This window comes from Tachypleus tridentatus, chromosome 8 (genome assembly GCF_004210375.1).
Source record: "Tachypleus tridentatus isolate NWPU-2018 chromosome 8, ASM421037v1, whole genome shotgun sequence".
Taxonomy (NCBI): Eukaryota; Metazoa; Arthropoda; class Merostomata; order Xiphosura; family Limulidae; genus Tachypleus; species Tachypleus tridentatus.
Genome location: NC_134832.1, coordinates 25135387 through 25161975, shown reverse-complemented (window position 1 = coordinate 25161975; position 26589 = coordinate 25135387). Strand labels below are relative to the sequence as shown.

At 34.8% G+C, this 26589-nt stretch overlaps 1 protein-coding gene across 1 annotated transcript in view; it reads right to left on the bottom strand.

Annotated features, from left to right (window-relative positions):
- Nucleotides 1–711: 711 nt before the first annotated feature.
- The window catches only part of LOC143258698 (uncharacterized), an 86915-nt gene continuing 61037 nt past the window's right edge, over nucleotides 712–26589 (bottom strand). Inside the window, exons 6-7 of the mRNA XM_076518123.1 lie at nucleotides 15035–15160; nucleotides 712–1467 (exon numbers count right to left, since the gene is read on the bottom strand). Coding sequence (XP_076374238.1) covers nucleotides 15152–15160 — 9 coding nt within the window. The 3' untranslated portion in view covers nucleotides 712–1467; nucleotides 15035–15151. The remainder of the gene's footprint in view (nucleotides 1468–15034; nucleotides 15161–26589) is intronic.

The window sequence follows — 26589 nt, the reverse complement described above, 5'->3', positions numbered from 1 at the left end:
TTGTGATACAGGTATAAAGAAAAAAAAGATATGTGAATTTACATATATGTGAAAATATATGGATAAGCTCTATACAAAATTAATATGCAACACAAATATGACAGTTTGTTTTCTCTGAAAGATGACTATAAAAATATTCCTTGTTATATAGTTATTTACTTAGTTTAAGTACATGTGAGAAAACATATATAATCTACATGATCACCTACACAAAAAACTGTTTATTGCCTGTGTCTCGTTCATATACATACATATAAACAACCTCCTTTACATATACATTTGAAACACATTCTAAAAGTAAACTGTCATAAGATTAATATAATGAATTTCAAAAATAATAAAAAAAATGAGCATAAGTAAATTTACTAATGAGGTTTTATGGTTATTCAATATCTTTATTGATGTGAATTTTGATTTAGATTATTTAATCCAATCTATAAATCAATAATGTCAGATTTTATGCTTAAAAATAATCAACCTTAAAGTAATTTCAAATCCAAACAAAATTAACCTATTTGTATAGAAATAAAAAAACTAATATTAAAAAATAAATAAATAGAATTCATTAACAATGATTTTTTATATTTATTTAACATAAACATCTTCCAAAACAGTTATGCTGCTACAAATAACAATAATACATCTAACAAAAAACTACATAAGCAAATTAATTACATATAAACATATAATTTCAAAACATAATTAAAGCACTGCTCTTCTGATGAAATTTATTTACACAAGATTAAATATCAGTTCAAAGAATAAAAAAAAAATGTATTGGATGCTTGGTCTATTTTGTACTTAGTAAGAGTTAATTTTCTTTTCTATATTATAAGTTTACAAGGAAACCATATGTAAATAAAGTCTATTCATTATTTGTTACCAGGTTAAAGTTTTTAATCACTATATATTAATTTTAGTTTCAATGACAGTTCAGACAATCAGATACATTTGAACACTGTATGAACTAGTGCAACATAAAATGTATTTCTTCAGTTCATGTCGTTGAGACTATGAGTTGAAGAAGAATAATTTTCTGCACAAGAGTCACTGAAGGAAATGTGATCTACTGACTCTCCTTCTTGGGAGAGTAGAGTTAAAGATTACAAGCAATTTTCAGTCAATCTCCTACTACCATGCATTAAAGTGCTTTCAAGATTCAAATGGTCTAGTGAAGCAAAATTAGACACTGTTAAGTCAAAGGCAGTAAGGATGTTGGAGGTTACTTCAGATTTTGCCATGACAATGATCTTGTTGTTTTCAACAACTGGAGTTAATGACTGTTTGTCTTCATTCAAAGCCTCAGAAGAACCAGCATCACTTGGAGATGTAGAAAATTCATCCAAAAAATCAAAACATGCAACAGCTTCTCTTTCCTTTTCTCCATATCGATAAAAAAGTCATGACAGTTTATTATTGATGTTCTGATCTTGGGTATATAACTAACTACATCATATCTGTCTGAGGCTGTAACAAAAATAAATCACTTTTGTAAAATACATACAGACTTATACAAAACCAGATGTGATTTGATCAAGAAGGATACAATACCAACTAATAAAATTAATAAATATTACTTTCTCACAGGGTTATCACAGAGAAGATATGAAATTTCCCAACTTTTCCCTCACCAATAAGTTTGGATAAAACTGATATTATTGTTTGTCTAGATCAATACCTGAGATTAAAACATAGTTTAAGTTGAATAAATGTTAAAAGTAACATTTAAGCACATGTCCCAATGACCTAGAATAAATATTAAACCCAAACCACCTTTAAATTGACTGGATATGGTTTTATATTAATATAATATCTCTAATGCATATCCAACTTTTTGTTGGATATTACATACTATAAAAATATTAAGAAGTAAAACATTTTTGGAGAACTTTATGAATTTTCAAACTTTCTGATAGTTTATTACAGTTTTTCTTTGGTAAATAAAAATCTGTATTTATTATCAGCAGTGGATATTAAAATACAGAGTTTATTACAATCACACTATGCTGTGCAACAGTGGGTGGTACCAGTGCTAAGATGTATATCAGACTTTACTCCCAGCATAAAGCAAATATTTGAAATAAAAATGTGTTTTTCTTCTTGTGAAGTCAACCTTTTCCACTTCGTTCAGACATAAGTAATTTACTGATACATACTGTAATACGAAACACACTGTACAAATGTTTGAGTTATACAAAAAGCATCCAAGGTAGCTATTTGTTCATGTCTTTACCTAAGCTTTAACCATCATCAAATTGAAAGAAAAGAATTAGATATCACATTCAGCAGCAGTTAAACATACACAACTGTACATGCTGTATTAGTTAGGCTAGAATAACCTTTTTTAAGTTTACTAGTTAAAGAGAAAAAACTAGTGCTTGTAACTATACACTAGATATTAATATGCAAACAACCTGTTTACCAGCTATGGTATTTTATTATTAGCAGGATACAGTACTAAGAAATTAAAATTCATTCATCTGAATTCTAAATAATTTTTCGTGTAGTAACATGTAATGAAACATCAGTTCAGACAAATTTTCAATGCTATATTTCCCAACTGTTTTAAATAGAAGCACAACATACTTATGTTTCCTACTTTATCATCTATTTTCCTTCTTGCTTGTACGTTTTTAAAATTTTAGTCCTAAAGCATTTGAATTTTAGAAAAAAGTCTGTTTTTGGTTTTTTTCTCAGCTTGTTGTGCAAGTTCATTTCCTTAGTAGCACTTCTACACTTGACTAGAGCTCTTGTTTGCTTGCCTTCAAGTCAAAAGTCTTCTTGAAAGCCTGTCATTTTTAAGTCACTTTCATTAGAAATTGTCTTCTTCTTTTTCTCATCTAGTCATCTAGGTATAGCTGTTACCTCATCCTTTCACTTTTACATGCATCTAACACTCAATTCACATCCTATTTATTTCAACATAATATCCTTCTATATGAAATAAGACATTTCTTGCTTATATTGTTGACCAAGATGTCATTGTTGGTTGAGACACCTCTTTCTGTTGATGACTGACTATGGGAAAAGATCAACAGCATTTTGATGAGATTCCAGAGTTCCTTGCTGGACACATTTTTGCTCCATAATGCTATAATAAAAATCTTCAAGTTTGTATTTTCTGTGGTCAAAGATTTTGAATTATTCTGAAAACAGTCTTGTATTTCTGTAAGTCATAGTTTAGTCCTCCAGAGAGAAAATGGTAATTTTATGGACTTACAATGCTAACAGCCAGGTTTGATTCCTCATGGTGAACAAATTAAATAACCCATTGTTGCTTTGTTCTTGAACATACAAGAACTTCGCCATAGTTTAAACCATTAAAGTATATCATCATACATGCCTGCTGAAATTCATTTACAATGAAAAAGTTTCTGCAAGATTAGTTTAAATTTTACAATTGGTTTTTGTGGATGTTTAAATAATAAACCTTAGATTCAAACTATTCATTGCTCTAAAAGTAGAATTTCATAGAGCATATCTTGAGCAGTTTCTTGGCCAAATTTTATAGAAAATCACTGCACTCTATCCAAAATCCAAACATTTTTAGTTAGCTAGCTTGACTGTCTTTTTGTGCTTGGTCAATGAATTACTGAACTGTAAATACAACCTTGTTTTGAAACGCAGTATGTTTTTGTTCATCTGAACATCTATTTTTGCAAGCTGGGTCACACTCTTAGCAGAACCGAGCACTGGGTTCTTTATGAATTTTGAAATGACTGAGTGAAGAAGGTCCTTGACAAAAAAATTGCACCATTACCTTGTCTTTTTGGAATGGTTTTTTAAGAATGGCACCAGGAATTTGGCAACTGACACAAATAAATTCAATTTTGCTGGCATCAGAATATCTTGTGCAATCTCTGGACTTGCTTCAAATACTTTTTGATCTTTGGCCAAATTTGTATGGTCCTTTCTGCTATAGGCAAATCCTATAGCCACTTGGTGCTACAAAACGTCAAAGGAAATTGTGCATTCCCCTGACATACAGCTACATAATCTTCTCTTCTTGTAGAAAAATCAGTGAAACAATAGTAGAAGAACCATATCATAATGTCCACTTTCCTCTCAGTCTTACTAGTTCCATACTTAAGACTTCATTTATGATATGCAGTCCACAGAACCCCACATTAATAGGCACTGAAATACCAGAGTTAAATTCTTCTTGATCCTGCATCAAAGTAACAAACAACTTTGTGTTTGTACTTAGCACATCTACTGAAGCTTGCATAAGGTTGGCAACATTTAATTTTGAAAGTCCTATTTCAAACTTACCAAGCAAGTCCTCAGATCTTGTGTGTCAAAGAAACAGACAAAATATCTGTTTACAACTCTGTTCTCTGTCCAAGAAGTGCGGCAGCAAGTTCATTTGCATTGCCTGTTCAACTTTATTCAGTGACCTATCAAATGATACAATGAAAATTATTCCTGCTGTTGCATTGTGCTCACTAAATCTTCTTTGAAAGAGATATGGAATCTAAATCAGATCAGCTAAGAGCATTTTGCTGCACCACAAGAAAATCTCTGCATTATAGTGGTGTCAAAAGTTATAATTTTCCAAAATTAAAATGTATTTCTAATAAGTATTTCCTCTTCTCACAATATTAGCTTTTCTTGGCAAGATCAGGGTATGAACTAATATGAAGTGATTTCAGGGCCAGTAGAGAATGAAGCAAATCAGTATAAATAGTGCAACTTGAGTACTGCTTAGCTTCTATGTGACACCATCCATGCATTGTTACTGAACTATTACTTTGAAGTTTGGAAGAAGATGTGAGCACCAGAAACATGTCGTGAGAAACAGTAGGAAGTACCTATCAGAAATACATTTTCATTTAGGAAAATGACAACTTCTATGGTACTCTCCTTCTGATTACAAGATTAGTTCAATCCCACATTGAAATGGAGAAGGGACTGGTGTGAGAGAAGCACAAGTACACCCACTGGAGGACACCTCCTAAAAGAGAGGAACAGATTAGATGATCTGATGAGGGGCATCACACCACATCTGAGCAAGGTGTCTCTTTGCCATGTAAAGAGAAATGGTCAGGAGGACCAGAAATAGTGGAACATGTAGGGAGAGGATGATGTAAAAAAGACAAAAAATGTAGAATCATTCAATCCCACAAAGAAAACTACATACAAAACCTTACTTGATGGCTACAAACAACCTCACAACATATTGGAAAATATGCACTGGGAAGTAGTTTGTAGGGACAGCAACATTTGAGACAATGCAGTAAGGTTTATTTGGTTTGTTTTGAAAGGCAAAGCTACATGAGGGCTATCTGCACTAGCTGTCCCTAATTTTGCAGTGCAAGACTAGAGGGAAGGCAGCTAATCATCACCACCCACCATCAACTCTTGGACTACTCTTTTACCAATGAATAGTGGGATTAACCATCATTTATAAAGCTTCAATGGCTGAAAGGACAAGCATGTTTGGTGTAATGGGGATTCAAACCTGCAACCCTTGGATTATGAGTCAAGTGCCTTAACCAACTGGATATGCTGGGCCACATTGCAGTAAATGACCACAAAAATCATAGTTTTAAAATCAGACCACACCAATTTATTCAACTGAGGCATGGAAGGGATAGGCAGAAGTCTCCTTCTATAGATGATATGATCCAGGACAGGCATATTACGATGCAGTTATCACACAGAATTTACACTCTAGTGATCTAGTGAAACACATCATTTCAAGAAAAAGTTTACATAACAATGGAAAATGTATAAGAATCAACATGCCTTAAAGCATGGATATGATAATAAGATATCTGCAAATGGATATAGCCACCTCAGTAAAACCCATTCACTATAAAGCAGGATCTAAAGAAAGCTGAATGAGGGGTCTGTGAAAGAAAAGCATTAGTAGAGACTTAATTCGTGTCACAACTGTGAAGAAGTCCGTAGAATAGTCACAGGTTATAGGCAATACCCAGAGGAAGCAGATACAGTAATGTGGTGCAAACAGTGAGACATGAACATATGTGGAGTTGTTCACATGCCCAATCATAGTATCTCTTCCAATGGCAATGAAGAAAAGGGGCAAGAGAGTAGGTTAGGTGACAGATTTGATGTGAGAAAATGTGCAAGAGATAACAATGGGAAGGAGAAAGAGGTCCACAAAATCAAACACTGAAACCAATTGGTCAAGGTAACCAAAGAAAGGTCATGGAAAGCAACAGGTTGCCCAGGGGTAAAAGAGCAAGAAAAAGGGCCCTAGAAGGAAGCCACACAAACAATATAACAAAGGAGGGCACAGACAAGACAGAGGAGTCTATCCAGATCAAGAGAGCAGAAATGAAGATAGGCAGATAAGAGAATTTTATTTTTGGATTTTGTGCAATGCCATATGAGGCTATTCATCCATAATTTAGACTAGAAGGAAGGCAGCTAGTCATCACCACCCACTGCCAACTCTTGGGCTGCAAAGAACAGTGGGATTGACCATCACTTTATAATGTCTCCACAGCTGAAAGAGCAAGCATGTTTGGTTTGACTTGGATTCAATCTCATGACCCTTAGATTGCAAATCAAGCACCTAAATCAACTGGTCATGCCAGGCCACAGAAAACAGGAGAAAAAGACCTGAACATCACATGCTACAGAGTTTGTAGGAAAGAAAGCATAATATGGATGAAGAATAAGGGAAAAGGAGGATACATGGACCTGGTAATGATGAAGGCAAAATTATTTGACTTATGATGACCACAGGGCAGGAAATATGAAAGACAAAGGAAACAAGGAATACACAGACATAGGTCAAAAAGGAAGGTGAGGGCATAAAGGACTACAGCATCCCAGACCAGAAGTGATGGACATCTCAGTGGCCTAATGGTTGGTTGGTTGTTTAGTGTTTATTGACACAAAGCAACAGGGCTATCTGCACCAAACAGCCAATAAAAAGCCAAATGAAATCATGCTAAAACAGAACAGTCCAATTTTTTTTATTAAAATCTTAAATAGAATTAAAAAGACCAATGTCCCTTAAAAATTTAAAAACACAACTGAGATGGACATTATCACCATCAACAATGACCCTGACCAATGTCAAGGGTAAATCCACTGTAAAAATATGCTTAAAATGGTGCTGTCACTCTCGATCATAATGATGGCATGACAGTAAGATACATACTATTGTGACTTGAGTGCCACATAGACTACACAATGGTGCATCAGTACCAGATAAAAAAAATGATGGGTTAAAAAACTGTGACCAATGCATAGACTAGCCAGAACAACTTCCTCCTCCTGATCCTTATGGAAGCAAGATGGCCAAAGAACAATAGAAGGTTTGTTTTGGAAAAGCTTATTGTCATGTTGCTCACTCCAAGTTGACTGCCAACTGGTGTGGAGCCAAGCCTTGAATATAGGAACATAGTACTTGTATGGGTTGGTTGGTTGGGGTTTTATGGCACAAAAAAACTAGGCTATCTGTGCCAAACATCTGGTAGAAAGATAAATTAAAGTAAAAGTATTAAAATTCATAAAAGGAAATTAAGGGAAAGCAAGTCAAAGTTTAATTCTTGAATTAAAAACATAAATAACATTAAATCCAATTTTTACATCTAGTCTACAGTGGTAGGAGAAAAACTACAGTAATATAAGTTGTAAAGGACTTTCTGTAGCATAATTGTAATTATCATAACTCACCAGGATGACTAATGGGTAAGTTCAAACAGCACCGTTAGTCACCTGACATTGGCCTTTCCAGTCCTGGTTTCAAGTTATTTGATGTTACAGCCATTTTCTAATTTCAAATCAAACTAGATGTACTTTGATTTTTAGAAGAAAATGACATTAAAAAAGGTTTAAATTGCATTAAAAAGATTAACAACCTTTAAAAAACTAAAAACATTTCTAAGATGGACAGTGTCACCATAACCAATAACACTGTCTAATGTGATGGACAAACCTTGGAACAGAACACGTTTAAAATGGTACTGTCGTTGAGAGTCGTAAAATGGCAAGACATTAAAATGTGGCTAATTGTGACCTGAGTGTTACACAGACAATTCACTGGTACATCAGTCCCAGATAAAGAAAACAATGAGTTAAAAACTGCGACCAATGTGTAGTCTAGTTAAGCAACTTCCTCTTTCTGATCCTCAAGGAAGCAAGAAGGCCAAAGTCCAAAAGAGGGTTTTATTTGGAAAAGCTTGTTTTCATGTTGCTCATTCCAAGTTGACTGCCAACTGGCATGGAACTGAGCCTTGAATACAGGACCATAGTCCATGTATGGAACAGGCACAGAAGTGATAATGCCAGAGCAGATAGATTTAGCTGCAGTGTTAGTGAGCTCGTTCCCACGGTTACCAATGTGGCCTGGTATCCAGAAAAACTGGATAAAAGTAGATGTTAAAGAGAAATGGGCCAGTCAGTTTTAAATATTGGCAATAACAGGGTGTGAACTAATTTGATGCAATTTCAGGGCCAGGAGAGAAGGAAGCAAGTCAGTATAAATAGTGCAATTTGAGCACTGCTTAGCTTCTATGTGATCCAGGGCAAGAGAAATGGTGTACAGTTCAGCAGTGAACACAGAAACTGTAGAGGGGATTCTGCACACAACCACTGAACCAAAACAAACCCTAATACAGCCCACAGAGTCACCTGATTTCAAACCAACCATATAAATAAGAATGGAAGGATGGTTCAAAGATGTTCAGCAAATAACAGACAGTATTTCCAATTTGGACTGTCTGCTTTTTTCACATGACTTAAAGATTGGTCATATCTGGGAACTGTAATAAGCCATGGTGGGATGGGCTGACCAGTGGGTACAGCAATGTTATCCAAGGACAGATCCAATTCATCCAACTGTGTCTGGATATGAAAGCCAAAAGAAGCAGTGGCAGATCATCTGTTCTGAAAAAGCATGGCCCATGGAGGAAGAAAAACACAACCCCAGGTGGGATGCTTTGGTAAGGAACAAAGTTTCAAAGCATATAGTAAAGACAATTGCATTTTACAGAGGTGCAAAAAAGGTTCATGAGACTCTGTGTATAAGCTCTGAACTAGAAAGTGCAGAAAGCCCCAGTGCAGAGCCAAAGTCCCTGATGATGAAAGGGGTCCAACATCTTTAAGGCTGAGATCTTGGCAGAGCCATAGTCCAGTGGTCCATAATCGAGTATTGATCAAATAATAGCACAATATATCTTTAGTGTAGAACATCAATGTGCTCTCCAAGTAGTGGAAGAGAGAACACGGAGGATGTTCAGTGCTCTTGTACATATCATGTGTGGTATAAAGGTCAGCTTATAGTCAAAGATAAGCCCAAAATTTTTGTCTCAGGGACCAAAGGCAGCACAACTTCAATGATATGGAGGTCAGGATCAGAGTGAATACCCCATTGGCAGCAAAAGTGCATGCAAATGGTTTTAGAAAGAGAAAAGTTAAAGCCATTTGCTGTGGTCCACTTCAGTAGATGATTGAGGGCAGTCTGTAGCTACTGCTCAATATATCTCATGTTTGATGACTGGCATCAGATGTGAAAGTCTCAATAGAGCCCGTTTGCAACAGTAAGAGGAAGTTGTTTGGTGATAGCATTAATTTTTATACTGAAATGTGTTACACTCAAAATATAGCCATGGACTCCAAGGGACTCTAAGTTCCTGTAGAAAAGAATGGGAAAGTGTTGAACCTACACGAATTTGGAATCACCTGTCCATTAATTTTTTTTTTATAAAAATGGGCAAATGTCCACATAACCCATATAAATGGAGGTCTTACAAAATACCATACCTCCATGTTGTATCACAAGCCTTCTCAACATCAAAGAATATTAATACAAGATGATATCCTTTGACAAAAGGCTTCTTTGATTGACATTTCAAGTTGAATCAGGTGGTTCATGGAGGAGCACTGTTGTTGAAACCCACACTGGTTGTTCGATTCGAGGAACTACACAAGACGAACATTAATCATCCTCTCTGAGGTCTTACAGACATCTCGTCAAAACTACTGGATGGTAGTTTGAAGGAATCTTGAGAACCTTCCCTGGCATAGAAAAAGGTAGGGCAATAGCCTGGTGACAGACATTAGGAAGAACATTCTACGGCCAGATCCAGTTAAAAATAATCAAAAGAATAGCAAAAGAAGCAGGAGATAAATGGTGCAGCATTTTGTAGTGTACATCATCATGTCCAACTGATGTACTGCCAGACTGATGAAGGGCCAGTTTGAGTTCCACAAGTGTAAAGGGACAATTATAGTCATAGAGAAAATCAGCTTGAAATGAAAAAGGTGATCGCTCTGCACGAGTGTTGATGGCTAAAATGGTGCAGAAAGAACGAAAAATTCTAGATACCTGGCAAAAACTTTCATCTAGAGTATCAGTGATGCTACGAGTATCAACTACTTCCTGGCCAGAAATAAAAAGGGAGACAGAAACTGTTCAATGAGAGCATCAAGGTCTGATTGATCACAGGTCTCTCCAAGTGACAGGTAGAGAGAACAAACAGTGATGGTATGACCCAAAAAAACACAGATGGCTATGGTCTCCAAGGGTGTGTCAAGTGGCAAAGACAGAGTGGGCACATGCTGATCAACCAACAGTTCCACCTTTCCATGCACTCCATCACACAGCCTGCCAATTCTGTGCAAAGAAAACAGCCGAAAGGTGACTGTATCAGCAGGTTTCAGAAATGTTTCCAGTAAGGAAAGATATAAAAGATGGTAGGAAGCAATCAGTGCTTTGATGTCATCCAGATTAGAAAATAAAATGACAGTTCCATTGTATCAGGGTGTTAAGTTTTATTTATGTGTAGGCGAATTGGGTGGATAGCCCTTCTGTTTATGAACACAACCTTTTTCTTTATTGTCTTTATTTCAGGGAGGTCTATCGACCTGCATGAATCCTATCCTGGGTTGATTGGGCTGGTCTTTATTATTGGAAGAGGATTCCCGTGACTGAGGATGTGAACAAATGATGATTTTGCAACTTTGGGTGGGAGAAAAAGTACTCAAGAAAATGCCTGTACCCAGAATCAAAGAAAGTGGATCTCCTTGTATGGGAGAGGCATGGCAGTGATAGTACTAGAGTATACTGACTTAACTGCAATATCAGTGAGTTCGTTCCCATGAATACCAACATGGCCTGGTATCCTGAAAAATGGACATAAGTAGATATTAGAAAGAAATGAGCCAGTCAGTTTTGAATATTGATGAGAATATGGTGAGAACTGATGTGAAGTGATTTTAGGGTTAACAGCGAGTTAAGTGAATTGGTATAGATAGCCTGATAGCTTCTATGTGATCCAGGGCAAGAGAAATGACACATAATTCGGCAGCAAACACAGGAACTGTAGAGAGGATATTGTGTCCAACAACAAATTCACAGCAAATCATGGCAGAGCCCACAGAGTCACTTGATTTTAAACCATCTGTAAACGTGGGGATGGAAGGATGGTTCAAAAGATGTTCAGCAAATAGAAAGTGATACTTCCTATCAAGAGTATTTGCCTTCTTGAGATGAATCAAAAAAAGGTTACATTTGGGGATAGTAATTAGTCATGGTGGATGGGCTGATTTGTAGATACTGCCATGTCATTCAAAGATAGACCCAATTCATTCAACTTAACATGGCTATGAAGGCTAAAAATATAAGAACCAGTACTGAAGAGAGATAGGTTGTGGTCCAAGAGCATATGTTCTATAGCATGACTTCCTCCCCCTCAATACTAGCACCATTCCAGAGAGCATTATGTCCATTAAAATCTCCCAGGATTAAAAAGGGAGACAGTAACTGTTTAATGACAGCATCAAGGTTTGCCTGATCATAGGTCTCTTCAGGAGATAGGTAGAGAGAATGAATAGTGATGGTATGGCCCAAGGAACAAAGACAGGGTGGGCACATGCTGATCAACCAGTAATGCCATCCCACAACCTGTTATTTCTGTACAAGGAAAATTGTTGAAGGGCAACTGTATCAGCAGGTTTCCTGTAAGGAGAGACACACAGGATGGTAAGAATCAATCAAATCCTTAATGTCACCCATATTTGATCATAAATCTTGACAGTTCCACTGGATCAGAGTGCTTATTTTTATTTATGTGGAGGAGAATGTGGCAGGGAAACCTTCAGTTTGTGACCACAATTTTTTTTTTCTTTAATGGACAAAGATTTGTTAACCCCCATGGATCCTGCCCTGGGTCGAGTAAGCAGGTCCCTGTCTGTGAACAAAAATTCCAATGACTGAGGGCATGAACGAATGGGCAATTTACTTCTCAGGGCTGCAGAATAGGTTGGACCCAAGGAAACACCTGAACCTGAAGAAAGTGGAACTGGGCAGTCACTGAAAGGAGTAGTAGGAATAGAGATGGAAGTAGACATAGATGCAGAAACTTTTTTAATTATGGTGGGCACAAGATTCTTATAATGTTTTGCAAACGACTCTGTTGGAGACAGAAAAAGATCTGTCTGCACTCCCACAGTGGCATTGGAATGGAGTGCAACAGCATATGTCTAAGATGGAGTTGGGAATGATAATTTTTGAGCCTTTGAATCGGTGATATTATTAACAGTCTTAAAGCATTGCACCTTTCTCTTCTACCCATTTATGGCAAGAAATAGAGTAAGAGGGGTGTGGGCCACTACAGTTAACACAGTGTGGTTCAAGGTTCCACTCATAAGCATTGTGGTCTTTACCACCACAATGAGCACATATTAGAGAACAACAACATGATGTTTTTGAGTGATCAAACTGCTGACACTGGAAACATCTTAGAGAGTTAGGAATGAAAGGCCATACCTTGCAGTTCAGATAACCTGCTTTGACTGTGGCAAAAGGATGTGGTGATGTAAAGGAATGGATCAACATTGAAAGAATGGGGAAGCATGGACCATGCAGAAATTGGATACCAGAAAGTATGCAATAATGCTACCTGAAACTCCAAAACTGAAACCAAAGAACCACGGAAACCCCAAACAAAAGCCCATGGTTGAAACAACACTCCACTTCCACAGTTAAACAGCCAAAGAAGAAAGATGAGCATAATGAGCTAAGTGAGAAGCTACAATGCAAGAGAATCTAAAACTCAATGCCAGGAATCATACAAAAGGCAGACATTAAGTCATTAAACACAAAGTACAGGATGTAAAGTAAGGGTATAAAGATAGGAGGGGATCACCAGAAGCAGAAGAAAGCAAGGGTACTATGGTTGAGTGGGCAAGTAAGGAGCAACTAGAAGGACTCTACATGGAGTGGCAAAGGTAAGGGAGACTAACAATGAAGTAATCAGGTAGGAGGATAAACAGGTGGAACCAATCCATGCTGAAGACATCTACTGTCAAAGCCTTAGGATGGGGAATGGAAGATCAAACTGAGGTAACTTTGATTGAGGGCAGTGATAAATGCATAAATACATGAAGTATCCAAATGTTGACAGCACCACTGCAAAACAGCAGCATGCAGGGACCACTCAATGAGATAAATCTGATTCAGTTGGTAAAGATGATCGACCACCAGAATATAAACCCATAACACGAAATGCCATCAAATTAATTTGAATTGAGTGGGCCAAATAGAAAAGATACAAGGGAACTTTTTTAACATAAAAAGTAAAATACAAGACTCTAGCTTTCAAAATCATTCACACAATAGTAAGAATATGCCTAACATTATATGAATAACCAAGATACATTGAAAGTTAATCTGCATGTCTACATACGAAAAAGAAAAGTTTGATAGTTTTATGAAAAATTATTATTATAAATGAATAAAGAAAAGTCCTTTAAGATATTTCTTTAAGCATACAGAAACATAAAAAATGCATCCTATGTACCTAAAGTATAAATTAAAGTAATAAAGACATCACTAAGTAGAATATATCCATTTGTATTTAAAAACAATATTCAAGGTACATTTAGAAACTTGAATATTCTAAGTATTCATATAGTATCAAAGCATTTTCTACCTCTTTGTACTAATAAAGAAATGTTTCAGAATTTAGCCAGGAAAGTTGTTCAGTTCCTGCTGCTTTAGCAAACTATTGTTCTGTGTCACTTGCTTAAGTAGTGCCTATTGTCTTCCCATGGAATAGATAGATTCAAGGTCGTATCTATTACATGATGTTAGATAGTTATCTAGTAATTTTTTAAGTTAACCTTTCTCATGTTTTACTGGGAATGATCAGCCATATGATAATGTTACTTGTTCAGAGTGTGTCTGACATTAATGAGTTAAGTAAGTACAGTGAGATTTTTTCAGTTGGAAATGGGAAATAAACATATTTAGGATTTTATGCAACCTCATTTGAATGAACTATAGACGATGTCATTCATCTGTTGTGGGAAGTAAAGCATATTTTCAATGTGTTCATTTGAATAAATATTGTTTATTGTGCTCTTGTGTTCAGTCTCATTTTCCAAAAACACAGTCACTCAGAAAATACAGAATAATTTCAGAGCAGATATCTTCATGAATATCTAGTTATTCAGCAGACTTAACACTCTTTTCTGAAAATACCACATTTATATCTACAAAAATGTTTTTCATTAAATTAAGTACTTCTGCCAAAATCAAGTGGGAGACCATAATTGTACCAGTGTTTTTTTTTCCTTGTATAGTAGCAGCAGTTAAATTGGCTGGTTCAATCTACAAATGTTATAACAACCCCAAGCAGCTTCAAAGAAACAGGAAAACACAAAAAATACTCAAGACAGATAAAGAAACAAGACTAAGTACGTATACAAACAAGGTACCCAAACCACCTACAAAAATGTGATACCCAAACAACACATGCAAACAATAAGCCACCGTGATATATAGAAAAAGAAAATATATTCAAGCACATGTGCATCCATGAAACTTCAGAAGGCTTCCACTGTATGTGTACAATGTAATAAGATATGTATAGAACATATAGAAACAAGAGGGAATTGAAAGATGTATATGAATAAGTGAAGTCTACTGAACTTAAAGATAATGTTTATGATGTACATATAATGTAATATATATGGGACTTATATGTAAAGTAATGTGAGAGGTACATACAGAAATTATTAAATACTACTGTATGTCATATCAACAAACCTCGTTTCTTTTGCCTACGAAATTGATGCAAAGCATGCAGTTATTGATGATATTGATGCTCTTGTACTTCATCACCATCTTCCTCACTGCCGTTATTCCTAGTTTCCATCATAGAGTCTAACAAACCTGCAATTGTACATAATAGTTTAAAATATTAAAATGTTTTTAGAAGATATTTACAAAGATGCAACTCCATTACTATATGCATGGATAGATCAACTGAAGAAAAAATAACTAAGATATTTTCACAATTTATTAGATTTTATGACCCCATGTATGTTATTAATGTTTATATGAAGAGGAAGAGAGTAAACCATCATGCACTTCAGAGCAATCAGTTAACTACTAATTAAAATATTGATTGTGCAAACCTTTTCTGATGAATATTTGTAGAACTTTCAGAATTACACTAATTTCAGAAACAGCTTGTTAGGATAATGTTCAGTAGCCATTCACTGAAATGAACATTTCTGTGAGTCTCAAGAGTTTGTGGGTTCTTATGCTTCAAATGTTTCACTGCACTACAATGATTTCTTATACACTTAAGAGTATAATGATTAAAAGCTTATAATAAATTATACAACTTTCCATTTTCAATTTGAGTAATGATTGATTAATAAACATTTTTAATTCCATATTTTTTGGAAAAAACACCCTCCAATTTTGTTTTATAATTTTGCTGTGATTTATTAGTTCACATAATCATGTAAATGCATTGTTACAGATAACCTAAGTGCACTTGTAAACACTAAAAATTTGGCTTTAATAGTACTTTTGAAAGAATAAACACTATTATAAAAATGTTCTTAAGCAAACCAAATTAAAATGGTATGCTTATATATACATCTATATATACTTGTACATATATGCACATAAACATCTCACCTTAGGATCACTTAGATCAACATTAGCTTCTACATGAATCCAAGATGTATCACAGCTTTCTTCACTTCCAAACCCTTGGACATGTTTTTTATCTTGTCTGAGGCTCTTTTCTATGGAAGGTTCCATATTACGTTGTTTAGAAATAAATTTCTTCCTTTGTATATCACAGTGTTTCAAAGAAGAAATAACAGACACTTTCTTTCTTACCCTGTTCAAATAGGGAATTTAAATGCTGGATATTTACTTCTACAGACAAATTACTTCTGTCCACAGTCACATAATCTAAGTTATAAGAAAGCGTGTGGGTTACTACTGGTGGATTTTTTAAAAGATTGTTATTTTTGTTTTCTCTCTCTTTCTCTGGAAAACTTGCTTGTTTAGTTTGAATTTGTTCCAAATGCACTTCTTTGATTTTATTAGTTTCACTTTCGTTTTTCTTCGTTACATAAACTTTAATTTCTTTGCCTTCATTTTTCAACTCCTTTCTTGAGAAGTTAGATTTCTGAAGAGATCTTTTAGCATCTGAACTGTTACATTTTTTCCATTACCATTTAAGCATTGATGAAGTTGTCTGATTTGCTTTAATGCTTGCTGTAAAGACTGTGACTTCTTAAAAACGGACTGTCTTTCTCTAGTTCAGTGTTTTCATCAATATCTTGTTTTGAAGAAGAAGAAAAAAGGTTGTTTAGGTCTTTAAGACTTCTATCATGAGTTGAGCTCTTTGCTACATATGATGTATTAGTTTTCTTCAAGTCTGCATAATTTTTCTTTACCACCAGAACTTACAGAACTTTGTGAGTCTAGACTTCTGGAAGCAGATTTATTTCTAGATTTTCTTGCAGGAATTTTATGAAGTTGTTTGGACACAACAAAAACATCTTGCATAAAATTTTCTTTTGCATGTATGCATTCTTGTGGTTTCTGTATCTCCAATGAAAAGCAATGGCCAACCTTTCCTTTTTGTAAATCTAAACGTACATGTTTATTTATTCTTTCCCCTGCATAATATTTTCTTTTCTCCTGATGCAAAGTTAATTCTTTATGGCAATCCACTTCAAATTCATTGCTTTGAGATATAACCGTTTTAGCTGATATAAAATCTGATCCTTTTAGATTTGATTTATCCACATTACTTATATGTTTTAATTCATCTAATTCTTGGAGATCATAAGTTTTAATAACTTTACACAAATTTTCTATACTTTGAGGCTTTCTATCTAAATTTTCACAAAATGTCTGTTCTTGTGATAACAATGTATCATGTATCAATTTGTCTTTCTCCTCCAAACTGGGTGGCACAGATTCCAATAAGCTTTTTGAAAAACTACCAAGATGTTTAACATTCTGTTCTTGTGAGTGTAATGAATTTGTTTTGAATCTGTTTTCTTGTTCTGAAGTATCTACCAGTTCAACTTTTTGTAGGATTTCAAAAGAACCATCAGTGTTGTCAGTGGAATGTTCATGAAATAATGATGGACTTGTTACAGTCTCACCTTTCACTGAACTGTTTGATTTAGGTCTTAGTAACTTATCTACAGAGTCATCAGAATGTTTAATTGAATATTCTTGTAATAATGTTAATTAATTATCTTTTAGTTTCAGAATATTATACGATTCAGATTTTGATAAACTCTTTGAAAATTCATATGAATTTTCACTTTCACTTTTTTTTTTATAATAATGTACTTATCATACAAATCTCCAGCATTGAAGCACTTATGTGTTTGTCTTTTAGGAAATTATCTGTTTGACATTTCAAAAACTGTTCTTCAGGTAAAGAAGAATTTGTCACTGAATTGTATTTTTTTTCCTGAGGAACTTGTTTGTTCAGCTTCTAGAAAACTATTTGGAAAGTCATCAAGATCTTCACAAGACTGTTTCTGTAATGATGATAAATCTTTCCAAGATTTGTTTTCCTGTTCTAGAAAGGTAAATGACTCAGCTACTGTCATAATCTTTGGAAAATAATTTATATCATTAGAACAGTGTTCTAGTAATAATGCCTGGTTGGCTAAAGGTTTGCATTTCTGTTCTGAAAAACTTATAGATTCAGATTTTAAACTCTTTGGAGAATCCTTCAAATCTATAATGGTCTGTTCCTTAAGCAAAGAAAAATCTGTCATAGATTTGTTCTTGTGACATAAGAAATTTACTTTTGATTCAATACTTGCTGAACCATTTGAAGTGTTGCTTTGATCTTTTATGATCTGTTTTTCCATTAATGACAAATCTGTCAAAGATTCATTCTCTTCTGTTGGAAAATTAAGGTTTTTGGATTCATCTTTTAGAAAACTGTCTGAAAAGTTATCTAGAGATCTGGTGACAAGTTTTGGTGATATTAGTATATTATTAAGATATTTTCTTTCCTGTTTTGAAATGTCTTTTGATTCAGTCTCTGATAGTTTCTTTAAAAAAGTCATTTACATCTTTAAACAATTCATTCTGTAAAAAAAAATTTGTTGGATATTCATCCTGATATCTCGATAACTTCACTAATTTATATTTTAAAAGACTTTTTGAAAAACTGTTCATATCTTTAATAAAATGTACTTTTAATAACAATATGTTTTTCAAAGCTTTCTTTCTCCAATCTGAGAAGTCTACTGGTTCAGATTTTGATAAGCTATTAAAAGAACCATTCATACTTTTAGTGGAGCCAAGGGGACAGAACCTGTAGACGTTTCTGTTGTGTCAGTTTTCATTATTTTGTCTTCTTCACTGATATTAATACTTGTTTCTTTATCTTGTAATTCTTTATCGTCAAGACAATTATCAGTTTCACTTAGCCTTTCTCTTTTATTCTTTTGTTGGTTACTAAAATTGTCTGAAGATTTAAAACAGTTTGAGGGTCAGAAAATGAAATATCTGGGAAGAACTCTAAAAAATTAATTTTCTTATTTTTTGACTTATCAAATGATACTTCACACTCTTTAAAATTCATTTTTATACTATCTTTCACACTGCTCTGGCTAATTTCTACATGTCCATCTCTGCAAAAAGTACCATTGCTTACTACATGTTTCTGATTATTGAACAGTTTGGTATATGTTTCTTTATTAGAATCAGTAGTTGTTTCACGGGCAGTATCAATTGTCCACAGAGCTTGATTCCACAAATCATCATGGTATTCATCTTCTGTTGTTATCTCCTCATGGATTTTTCCTAGAAGTTGTCCAAATGGTTCTTGGTCATTAAGAGTCATTTTTTTAGTTTCACACAATAGTGTCTAATATTGAAAACATTCAGTGAATTGTAGGTTTGTGAACTGGATGTACAATGTTTGAACAAGCAATTTATTTCTACCAACTAGCATTAAATCATTTTTCTGAAATTACAAATATTATTCATGATTTAGTCCAAATTTGTTTAGCAGTGGTTTTTAAATGCATGATAATTTCTCTTCATTTGATATAATTTTTCTTGCCTTGTGGCTGCATTATTAAAAATGAACTCCTCAATCAATATAACACAATATAATCATATAATGTAAAACTTTTATTAAAAATCATTGAGATGAAAGCTTTCTTTAATACAATATTCTTATTGCTAAAGTTAAAGAGCCATCAGAATGTTAATATTTTCCTAAATTGAAAATGTATTTCCAATAATACTTACCTTTGATGACACTTGTAGCTATTACTTGACCTCCAGGGTTTCTTCTTTGCCAATCTAAGCATAGGCTCAATTTTTCTCACTTGTCCCAGTCTCTTATGCTCAACTGTCCCAGGCATTATACTCTCAAATTACACTAATATACCCTCTATGCTTGTACTGTATATAAGCACCTTACTCAGATAATTTTATTACTTTTTTGAGACTGATATCATCCCAGTGACTAACATCAACCCTTAGTGGGAGGGTGTCAGTGTAGAGAAGTATTATTGTAAATAAATTTTCAATTTAGAAAAATGTTAACTTCCAAAACATACTTACCATCCACTGAAATTTATAGCTAGAATTCTACACTGAGAAAGTGGAGGGGCCAGTAAAGGCATTACAGACGAGGGTGCACCAAGATGAGTGTGGTACCTGAAAGAGACAACTGTACTACATTCAGAATAGGTATGATTTCCACCCAGAACTCAGTTATAGTACAACATCAATGAGTTAGTCATAGTTCCACAACTTGGGGTTGTAATTAAGGAGTTTTGGTTTCTATATTGACATTGGTAGCAAGAACAATTGATTGCAACAGTATACACACACACAAGAATACACTTTTGATTGATTCCCAACCTTTAGCCATAGAGTGATATTTTTCAAATCACTGGAATCATGATAATAAAGTAAGCAACACTGAAAAGGGCAAACTTTTTTCTCCACCTGAAGATGTCTAAAATACAACAATCCAGGTAAATCATATGGTCTGGAATTATGAACATTCATCCTCACTCCCTACTTGTATGGGAAAGGAACATTCCACCTGCACATGGAATTGTGAAGAAGACATGGAACACTATGCTCGACCATAAACCTTGGATGGGACCACTCTGCATTCGGAATTGTAGGAAGATAGTGGATTTTCTATTATGAACACTGTACTGAACCAAGATTGATCAAAAAGAAGAGTCAGGTACACCTCAATCAGATAGCTGAGCATCATATCCGAACCAGTATTGCGAGTAGACTGGTGCTGCTCCTATTTACATCAGGAAAATCATCCAGAGACAACTAGGTAAGAGTACTCCTATCTTCATCTACTTCTCCAAGAGTAAAAGTATTCACTTGAACATTCAAGAGGAAAAACCTATGTTCACCAACTCAGTGACTTGAAAATGGGTGTGGTAAGGACTTTAGCACCCTTAGTAGAATATAGGGGGGAAGGGAAATTGAGATTGAGAAGTCCTGAGAAACATTGCAACAGGTGAGCTGAGTTCCCTAAATTTTCAAAAGAAAACTGACCCAATTTAATTAATCTACAGATTGGCAAGGATGGGCAGGATCCACTTTAGCTTTACTCATGAAAGTCCATGAGCAGTAGTCCAGCATAAAAGAGTAATACTACCTGGTGAGCTCCTAGGTGGCCTTATGGAACATCTCATTTCCACATAGCCTGTTGCAACTGGTAATAATAATATTAAAAAAGAAGTCACTAATGCAGAATTTAAATGATAAATTCATACATGCTTGGGCAATACTTGCCACAGGGCGTGATCCAGTGAAAAAATAAAAATAAAGGAACCCAGAAAGAAAAGAGACCATAGGAATGGAAAATAAAAATGATTCACCCCTTGTTAGAATTTAGTAGACATGGTCAAACAGTTATGAGAAGTAGGCAAAAACCCTCAAAAAAAAAAACTGCCAAATAATGTAAATAATGAAAGAAAAAAGTATTGGGGAAAAGTCCACCTAAGAGCTCCCCAATGTAGGCAAGTGAGTTAATGGCATAGAAATATGAAACATTTGATGAGATGTGACTAGCAGCAGATTAATCTCCTTTAAAGGCAGTCCACAATAGCCAATGTGAATCAAGCTACCTCAGCAATGTAATTGGAGATAAATCATGGGAAACCAAAAGATCCCAGTTAATCAATAGTTGATTCCTTGTACCTCAAAAGGAGTCAGTGTGAGCCACATGACAGCAAAGGAAGTTGATCAGTCATAAAGGATTGGGATCTGAAGGGTTGTACAGTGAGAAATGGTTGGCAAATTAATTAATGAGAAGGAATTATCCCCTTCTTTGGCTGTCAGAGTCTTGAGAAGGAAGGACATAAACAGAATGATAAAGAATCCCATGAATGTATTGCAAACAACTCAAACCAACAGTGTCCACATGCCAGTAACAACAAAATATACCTTAAGAAAAAAAGTGATACATAGAACAAAAGGCTAAAGGTTTGAAGGGAACACAGAAACATGCATGTAAAATGACCTTAAAATTCCAGTTAGGTAATCAAAAAGGCCTTTTTGGCTAAAGAATGCTAAAAGATTTAAGCAGGCCAGATATCAGTGGGAAATAAACCTTTTTGTGTTTAGAATAATACTGTAAAGATGTACATAATGATGCCGTATACAAGACAACATTAGAAGAAGCAAGACTTTTTACAAAAAGTTGGAAATGGGAAGACACATTAGACTGAAGTAGGGTTAATTTCCTTTTCAGACAACACTGGCAACAAGTGTGCCATTTCTATTGATAAATGACTATAGTGGATTTGCAGAGATATCTAGCCACCTAAAAGCAACTTTACAAGTTAAACCTCTATATTTTGCAAAGGACTTCATAACTTCCAAGCATAAAGTTTAAGCTTTAGAATGTTAGATTGAGGTTGCAGCAACAGAAACGGTCAAAGAGAAAGTGGTATAGGTGGACATTCTTGAAGATACCAAAGAAGAGGAAACCATGCTTCTGTTAGCCAATACTGGGCTACAAACAATACTCAACAAGGAGTGGAATGAACCACAGCCAGAACTCTAGGTGACAGAAAAATCAGAGGAAAAGCATATAGATGCAAACTGGTCCACTCCTAACTGAATGCATTTATTGCCAAACCCTGAGGATGAGGTACAAGGGACCAAAACACCAATAATGGGGAATTCTAATGAGCAGCAAAAGCATCAGTCATTGGAGATCAGAACTGGGAGAAAATTCACTGGAAAACTTTGTGATGTAGCATTTATTTGGGTGAGAGAATTTGGTTGCACCAAAACAGGTGATATTCTGTTAAATTAATTACCACTGGAACATAACAAGCCAGAAGACTGATAAGATTGGAGTGAACCCAGTAGAGAAGATTCAAAGTTTGAAAGCAACGATTATGAGAATGTATGCCAACTTGGCATGAAATATAATGTACTTCACTATTGTAGAATTTTCAGTATGAATCATGACAATTTTTCCCTTCAACAGAGACAGACCTTGCAGAACAGAGTAGTGTTGTTCCAATTCAACCATTACCTGAGATCTAAGATGTTGCTCCTGCATAAGTGAACTGGATGATCCATTGGATCAGATTTCATGACATTTTCACTTCATCACGTATGTGCTCATCCCAAAGTAATGAGAGATTTTATATATGTCCATATCCACAAACAAGAAAGAATTATTTATGCAGCAGAAGAAGAAGGTGGGAGTAAAAGCCTGATAAGAGTCAGCTGAGTCTGACTTAAGTACTTGTTGAAAAAGACACCTAGATGAATAAGGTATTGAGTTGGCAAAAGAATGGGTTTCTCGGCTCTGATAAGAAAGTCTGCTTTAATAACTTCTGAGATGAGAATCTGAGTGCTAGTCTGTCAATCATCCATATGATGAAGGTGATGAAAAAAAGCCTTTACCACTCTGCAGAAGACATGTGATGCAGATGCTAAGTCCAAAGATTAAGTCCTGAACTGTGGAACTTGACCATTGTGCACAAAACATAGAAACTGGCAGGATGACTCTGCTGTGGGAATGTGGACATATGTCAATAACACTGAACTTGGTTATCCAAAGATTTGGCAGAAAATGCCATTGTAAGGTGAGAAAGGACTCCACTGTAAATCAAGGAAGATCCAATAATTGGATGCCAATCTCCAGTCGTTTTGGAAAGAATAAATAAATGGGAATAATTCCCTCATAGTCTGAAAACGAAGATCCACTCTCTGTAAATCTGTTGGATCCAGAAACACCACAGATTGGGAAGATAATGAAGATGGAGATATAAACTGAATACTAACCCTGATACCACAACCTCAAGTACTCATGGAAATGTGGGGAAGGAAATACAGAAGTCAAGAAAATTATGTAATTGTGCTTCCACAAACCTCACTGGCATAGGAAAGTCACTGAAACTGTTAGAACTAGTCAACCAGAGAAGAGAAGCTTTAAGGATAAGGATGAAATCCATTGTGAGAATCAATAGATTGAGAACTAAAGTCAAGGGTCAGGACACATGAAGAGCTGACACACCCAGACTTCTAGCTGGGACAGAAGTAATCAAGAAGCCACTGATAATAAGGAAGAATGCAAATAGGCAACATCAACCTGCAATTCCAATGCCTCTGGAATGCCAGCAAAAAGAAGGGATTCAGAAAGGGAGCCTCTCATAATTTACAGGAGATGAAAGCAGGTAGATGAACTCCCTCCAACAAGACATCTCTTTTCAATAAATCCCAATAACACACAAGCCAGGAAACAAAGGAAAAAGAGCAGATGATAATCTGACCACAAAAGAAGTCAGCAAAGGCTACAATTTGTACTCAGATCAATGCAGGGAAGATTGAGAGGCTTCTGGCAAAAGTTAAAGGGAAGATAAATATCTCAGGAAAGTCTTTGGGGTCAGACAAGTCTAATAATATTGTAATCTGTTTATAGTAATCACAGGTTCTACCCTGAAATCTCACATGCTCAAAAGGAGATCCTATTGTTGGGAATTTAAATATACATACCCCTAGCCTTGATAAGCCAAAGCATGCTGATCCAACAAATATGGAAACAAGGCACAGCTATCTTGTCATGTCACTGAGTTGTAAACCTTTCAGCATGAACAACAATATCAGGTAAAGGAGGAAGACCTTTCCACCATCAAGGAAGGAGTAGATTAAGGCAAGCAGGGAAAACCCTCAAACCTAACAAACTCAATTGATTAATTGGAGTAAATAGCAAGAGGTGGCTGAACAAAATTGACCTTGTGAGAAGCCAAACTAACAAATAAAGATGTTAGACCAATAAAAAAGTCCAAATTCTCCACAGAATGTCCTAGACCATTGACAAAGCAATCTCAGAACATCTAGGAGACACTCCCAGTATGAATATATGTCTCCATCTCACAACAAATCAACTCCCAGATAGTCTCAACTAAGTGTGATCCCTCATCCAACTGTTGAAAGACACCAGATAAGAGAGGTGGAATTGGGAAAGTCTGGTTAGACCCCATGTTGGATCCATTAGCTTAGGAATTCATATCTCAAAACTGGCAAGCTAAAAAACTCTTTTCCTTTAGTAAAATATAAATGTGTGAAAAAAAAACACAAGGCAGCATTAAATCCACAACCCAAGACATTAACTGTAAAGAAACTTGTATCAAATGCTTCATTAAGAAAAATCGATAAAATTACTTCAATAAGGTGCCTATGTACAATAGAAGAATAGAAGGTGCATTGATGAAGGTGGAAAGTATATTGCCAAGAACAATTGAGTGGAGTATAAAGGACTGGAGCAAATGAAACAGAACTGGACCAATGCTTAGATGGGCAGAAGTAGAAACCTAGAGGCTACAAGTGCCAGTGGATGGTTAGTATGTTTTAGATCATATAGGATCTCCAATAATTAACTAAGACAAAGAGGATTGGCTTCTTGTTGTAGAGCATAACAAAATTCTCCTATCCATTTGAAAAAAGAATGAACAAAAGAATTTTATTATGCAATGCTACAACCACAATGCAGGTACTTCATACAGAAGCTAACACATTTTCAAAAATGCCATACATTTCTTTACGATTTTTTGCAACATTTTTAAAAATTTATTTTCAGTTTTTCACAAACATTTATATGTATAACAATATTCTTTTGTTATCACTAAGTCTATGTTTTATATTTACATTTAGTAACTTTGTCATAAAACAACCTACACTCACAATATCACCTAGTTTCTAACAACTTTCTGAGTACAGATGGATAGCATACAGACAACGTTATTGCTTTTACTGCTTGAAAACTAGGTATAAAATTAAGCATTTACATTTTGAATGAGTTGTGTGAGCTACAATTTTTAAACTATGACTTTCTCTTGAACATCATAAATCTAGTTGCATCAAGCTCATCACATTGTATGATTTACCCTTTAAAGTTTTAAACTAGCTATTACATGCTCATCACACTTTTTGCAACTAGAATGTTCTAAAACTGACAACTGGACATAACTCAGACACACAGTAGAAGTAGATTCTTGCTCTTCATATATCAACTGCTACAAAAGGAGGATTCTTAGTTGTTACTACTGATGACCAAAATAAAATCACATATTTATGTTTATGTAGCTATATAAAATCAACAAAATGCTCTTTGTTTTCTTAGTTAAGTTAGAATTTCTAATTTATTTATAAAGATAAGTCAATGAAATGAAAAACTGAAATAGTGTTCTTTAAGTACACAGTAATGTTAATAACTGATGGATGGCTAAATAAGGATGTTAATTCCATGATGCAAGTGTTAGGGCCAATACTCACTGCTAGTTATGAAAGAAAAAATTCACTAGCATTAATGAAAATTTACAATGGTTTTAGATTTCATATAAATAAACACAAAATTTTTAAGTACATCATTACATAGATGAAGCAACTCAATGTTCTGATTGACAAATATCTGATTATCAGTACAGTGGTTTCACACTGGATCAGCACCTAGTATTTTTAATCGTGTTATTGAAAATGTTCTTAGGTTTTTTAAATAATTTAAAAGTTAAATGACTATCACACTATTTAGGAGATTAAAGTTAGGTAAACATTTTTTCTTCATGAAGTATACTCCATGATCAAATCTGGAATAAATCCAGAATTACATATCTATATCTGATAATAGATTTCAAAAAAGAATCTCTCTCTCTCTCACACACACACACACACACACATGCTTTTACTGTTAATTTGAATTCATAACCATAAATATACAAATAGTAATGCTTTACATTCATATTATCAAACAAATAAATTTTTACTTTGTTGAAAATTATTTTAAATCATACCCACGTTAC